General features: G+C 38.1%; 1 protein-coding gene across 1 annotated transcript; it reads left to right on the forward strand.

The window, feature by feature from the left end:
- The first annotated feature begins 1,510 nt into the window (after window positions 1–1,510).
- On the forward strand, window positions 1,511–3,515 carry LOC133710045 (anthocyanidin 3-O-glucosyltransferase 7-like). Its single transcript, XM_062136019.1, has 2 exons — window positions 1,511–2,117; window positions 2,450–3,515. The coding sequence occupies exons 1-2, from the start codon at window positions 1,601–1,603 to the stop codon at window positions 3,310–3,312; spliced, it is 1,380 nt and encodes a 459-aa protein (XP_061992003.1). The 5' UTR covers window positions 1,511–1,600; the 3' UTR covers window positions 3,313–3,515.
- Window positions 3,516–5,752: the final 2,237 nt, after the last annotated feature.

Here is a 5,752-nt window from a genome sequence, read left to right on the forward strand (position 1 = left end):
GATAATATCACCAACTATCCCAACTTGCTGGCGAACAGATATACCTTTACCCATCTTCAAAGTGAACAGCCGCCTCATCAAGTACAACTGTTGAACGACATTTGGCTTCTCATACATGTTGGACAAACTATCCATCATCCCCTTCAACGTAGTCTCCTTGATAACAAATCGCCGTACATCATTTGAAAGCGATAGTCGAACGGCTCCAAGGGCCATCCTATCCATCTCGACAAATTCTTCCTCCTTCATATCTTTTGGGAGCTTGCCCTCTAAAGTCTTAGCAAGTTTCTTCATATTCAAGTAGTCCTCGATTTGTGACCTCCATAGGCTAAAGTCATTACCGTCGAACTTATCAACCCTCTTCTCAACGTCTTCTATGCTCATTGTTTCCACTCTAGAGCCTAAGCTGATCTGATACCACTTTGTTAGGAATTTGACCTAAAATTCCTCTTGCGGAAGCAAACAAGTGCAAAACAATATAGATAAATGATCGATAAAACAAACACGAACTTGTTAACGAGGTTCAGCAAAGAACTTTGCCTACGTCCCCGGGCTGCTTGGGTTTCACTATAGAAGAAGAAGAATACAAGAACAAGAATACAAGAATCTCTCACAAGAAGTTCTCACCAACTCTCAAGACCTCACTTGCTCTCTCTGTTTAATGCTTCAAAGACTTGATCTACTACTACAACCTATGCCCCTATTTATAGATATCTAACTAAACCCTATAAGACATTGGAAACCTATTCCCAATAGACATAGAAACCATTACCAAGTAGGATTATGTAAGCAGGTAGGAAACAATCAAAACTCCTCTTTGATCAAGGATTAACAAATCCTTATCCTATGTGGAATCGGATCTACACACCCAACATTGACATCACTATAAAAGCCCAAAAACAGCGCCTCCACCCAGAATTGGAAAACCAAACCTGCATCAAGTGTCTTGCTGCACCATACCAGTTGAATAACTCAGTCGGGAATTTCACGCCACCACCAGGATCTAGCCGTGATCAAATAAAAGGGAAGTCAGAGCCTCCGGTATAGCCAATGGCAGTAGCCTCTGACCGTTGTAGAGTGCTAGAATTAAGTTCTGATTTGGTGAGTGAAAAAGACGTTATATCTTAAGAGCAAAGAACTTAAATGTGCGTCAACATTAAAAGGTATTTTTATTAGCTATTGATTAAATTATGATTTGGTGAGTTTAAATGACATTGTAACTTGTAATACATCGTAGTACATATCTTTTTTACATTTTTTTTTTGACGAATTTTTGGTTACATTTATTAGCTATTTTAAGATGTGATAACTTCCACCTCAACTTCCAGAATAAAACCTTCCCTGTTGTTCGTTTCACAACCAACCAATTTCCCGCTCTATCCGTCTTTTTGCGCCGCGTCATTAATCTTTCACATTTCCCAACAACCACAAATCTGTGAACTTTACGAAAAAAATAAAAATAAGCTGGAATGGTATTGTCGTAAATGAGTTTTTTGGCCTCTTATCTTTCTGCAACCAACCTACCCGTCTCGCTCTCTTTCCATCCCTCGTATAAATAAATCACCCTACAGCAAACAGAAGTTCTACATTTCAACCAACTATGGCCGGCCAAAACCCTAAACAACCCTCGACTCAGTATCACCACCATGTCGCCGCTTTGGCCTTCCCTTACGGAACCCATGCAGGCCCTCTTCTAAGCCTCGTTCTTCGACTCGCTGCCGCCGCACCCGACACAATCTTCTCCTTCATTACTACTTCTAAAGCCAACAGCTCCCTCTTCTCGCCCGCCTCCAAGGCCTCGGCATTCCTTAATGTGAAGGCCTACGACGTCCCGGATGGGTTGCCCGAGGGTTTCTTGCCCTCCGGCCACCCAGAGCAGGCTATTGGCTTCTTTCTCAAGGCGGCCCCGGCCAACTTTAGGAGCGCAATGAAGGAGGCTGAGGCGGGTTCCGGGCTGCAGATAGGGTGTCTGGTGACGGATGCTTTCTTTTGGTTCGCGGGAGATATGGCGGAGGAGATGAAGCTTCCCTGGGTACCACTTTGGACGGCTGGTCCTCGTTCCCTTCTTGTTCATGCTGCCACAGACTTAATACGACAAAGGGTACTTGGAAACGATGGTAAGGATCAATTTTGCTAATTAATCTTAGTATGTAATTATGGCTCAAATTAGAGAATCGATGCATACTTGAAACTGGATTTATATCAAGTAGTTTTGCAATTAGGAAGTGCTTTTAATATTGGTGCTATTTGCTTCTTACTTTTATTCACCCTTTCTTGATCTGACAGTGATAATACTGACTTAGACATTATGGTAGGTTGAGAAACTTAAATGTTTGGTGAGCATAACCGTGAAAAATGAACTTCTTGCAAATTAAGGCCAAAAGTATAGCCTTACCGCTGTTCCTTCTCATCGATCATTAAATGCATTTATTTTTTTCATGAAATGCAGAGAAAACCCTCGAGTTCCTTCCTGGATTTTCCAAACTTGAGGTAGCTGATTTACCTGAGGGAGTGGTATCAGGGAATTTAGAGTCACCAATATCATCCCTGTTACACAAAATGGGACAAAAGCTGCCAAAGGCGGCCGCGGTTGCCATTAACTCATTTGAAGAAGCAGAACCGGAAGTTGTGAACGAGCTCAAATCAAGATTCCAGAAGCTCCTCAATGTTGGACCCTTCAATCTAGCATCGCCGTCGCCACCATTACTCAAGGATGACAGCGGTTGCTTGGAGTGGTTGGACAAGCATAAGCCTGCATCGGTGGTATATATCAGCTTTGGAAGTGTGGTGAGACCACCACCTCATGAGCTAGCAGCATTTGCAGAAGCTTTGATTGAAAGTGCGTTCCCATTTATTTGGTCATTTAGGGGCAACCCAGATGACATATTGCCCAATGGGTGTGACAAGAGTAGCCTAAATGGAAAAATAGTTTCATGGGCTCCGCAGGTACAAATTTTAGAGAATGCTGCAGTTGGAGTTTTTGTGACACATTGCGGGTGGAACTCGACTTTGGAGAGTATAGTTGGTGGTGTGCCTATGATAGGCAGGCCATTTTTTGGAGACCAAATCCTGAACATGAGGACTGTGGAGGCTGTTTGGGGGATTGGTGTGGGAATTGAGGGAGGGGTCCTTACAAAACATGGAGCAATTAAGGCATTGGAACTAATTTTGAGGGGTAAAGCAGGAAATGAAATGAGAGAAAAAATAAAAGTTCTAAAAAATCTAGCTCAATCTGCTGTTGAAGGTGATGGTAGCTCTTCCAAAGCTTTTAATAGCTTGGTTGACATAGCAACCAAGCATGAAGAAGTTTGATGACCAGTAAGTGTGGACACTGCAGTTTTTATTTGGGATTTGTCTGAATCGTGTTTTCCTTTCTTTCTGTTTGCAAAATTTAAGCTTTTAATTAAGGCGTGAAAAATGGAACATTCATTGAAAAACAAAGAAAGAAAAAAGATCGAAACGAAGAGTGCCAATATTCATGCATCAACAAGAAAACTATTTTCAAGTTTTGCCAATTATAACTGTTACCGTTACAATTTGTAATCGCTAATTCCAAGAACACAAAATTTCAAGAAAATCAAGTCACATGTATTCCTTAAAACAACTAATTTTGTCACCTCAAGCTTATTTGTCATTCTTTTGGTTTTGGTTTTGGTTTAAATGTTAATCAATGAATGACTAGAATAGACCATCTTCAATGCAAACATGAAAGTTGGGAAATAAAAGTATATTCCTTGCTTAAAATAGCACAGTACAATTATAATTGCTCAAAACAAATGTATCAGTATATCAGTATATGAGCATATATAGTACCATTTGGTTCAGTGTCATAAGTCTCGTCTTTATAAATGAGATGTCATGTATTGTATATTGACCTCAATTAGTTGTATTGTATTCTTCAGTTTTAGATTATAAAATAAAATACGAAGTATTCAAATATTTTAGGTGAAGAACTGCAACATGCAAAGTTCACTTCGACAAGACAGTCTTCAAATAAAAAAAAATTTCTCCAAATTTTGCATTTTTTTTATGGGAAGACAACAATGTATTAGGAGTTAGGACCAAAGATTACACAAGATATCACACCATCCCTTACAAGACTCAACAATAAAAGATGTCAGCTAAGTAACATTAGTTTTGTTTAAACAAAACTAGTAATGAAAAGTACAAAATCTTAGAACTTATGCATGGACCAAGAAATTGCCTTTTCAATAGTATTCGGTTCAACTAGAAAGAAAGAGAGAGAGTGAGGACGGTTCAACTCAAAACCTGATACTATTATATGACCTTCTATGTATGACCATCACTCACTGCATGTTCTTCTAGTTTCAAAGAAGGTGAGAACATAAAGGTGCTAGAGTGAGGCTAAAGGAGCAAATATACAATTGATATTCACAACTATAATCAAATCATCATATAAAGGCAATTAATAGAGTGAAGAATTGAGTAGGAGGTACTTGTTATTGTCAGCATTTGTATAATAATCTATCTGTTATAAATATTATATATATGTGGCTGTCCACTGTAAATACTCATTAGTTATGTCCTTATGATGTAAACATTACTCCTATATAAAGGGGTCTAATGAGAATGAAATACACACTTCTACCTCCTCCATACTCTGTTTCTCTCTTCTATCTCTATATTTTTCTCTAGTTTATAACACGTTATCAGCACGAATTTGCTCTTATTTTTCTTCTTCTTCTTCTTTGAACTCCATGATGATCCGCAAGCCTTATGGTGCAACATAGTTGCCTATGACCAAGCCTAATGATCTATGAGTTTTTCTTCTTTCTCTCCTAGATGAATATCAATTTTCTTTATGCGATCATTTACATGTATTTGTATGTATCTTTTATATAATATAATTGTTGAAAATTTATATTTCATATACGACAATGAGAACTACATGTTCCATTGCTCAAGACTCGAGTCCTCTGACCGAGTAGTCTTAGAACCTATGGTTCTATAGACATCACACAAATGTTTTTCTTGTGTGTTCCCTATGGGATCCATTGTTCATATTTATGAACTTTTCGAAACCTTTGTTTCGTATATGAATTTTTCATAGAACATATTGTTCTAATAATTATGGATCCTGATATATCTCATCTTTTCTCTTTGTAGAAAGATGACGCATCTAACAAAATTGGATTTTATCCTCTTAAAATTTCTGGCAAGAACTATTTGATGCTGAAATTCACCTTATGGCCGGCTAAAAACTTTGGAAATGCCATCAAAGTTGACAATAAGTTATCTGTGCAAGATCCCGCCAAGCCTATGATTTTCTTGCGTTATCATCTTGATAAGATCCTAAAAGATGATTACCTTACGGTGAAAGATCCACTTGAGATTTGGCAAGCATTGGCTGATCGATTTGCTCACCAGAAAACCATTGTTCTATTTAGAGCACGATATGAATGGACGCATTTTGCGCCTTCAGAACTTTAAATCTGTCACTGATTTTCAATTCCGCTATACATATGATTATCTCCCAACTAAAATTATGTGGAGAATCTGTCAGTGAAGGTAACAAGCTCAAAGTCTCTGATTTTTTTTGTGGACAATGGAGAACATAATGATTACATGATCAGCGGCAGTTTTCTTGACACTGATAAATTTTAAGCCTATGTTTAGGCGCTTTTTTTGTCTCTATTTATTTTGTTTAGTCATTTTAAGCCTATGTTCTGGCACTGATTAAACGTAATTATGTTTCATTACTTTATCTATTTAATCATATTTATTATGTTTA

Source organism: Rosa rugosa, chromosome 5, assembly GCF_958449725.1.
Source record: "Rosa rugosa chromosome 5, drRosRugo1.1, whole genome shotgun sequence".
In the NCBI taxonomy this organism is placed as follows: domain Eukaryota; kingdom Viridiplantae; phylum Streptophyta; class Magnoliopsida; order Rosales; family Rosaceae; genus Rosa; species Rosa rugosa.

Coding starts and splice junctions, on each gene's coding strand:
- LOC133710045 (XM_062136019.1), top strand. CDS start 1,601: ATGGCCGGCCAAAACCCTAAACAACCCTCGACTCAGTATCACCACCAT. Junction 2,118..2,449: donor AAGGGTACTTGGAAACGATG/GTAAGGATCAAT, acceptor CATGAAATGCAG/AGAAAACCCTCGAGTTCCTT.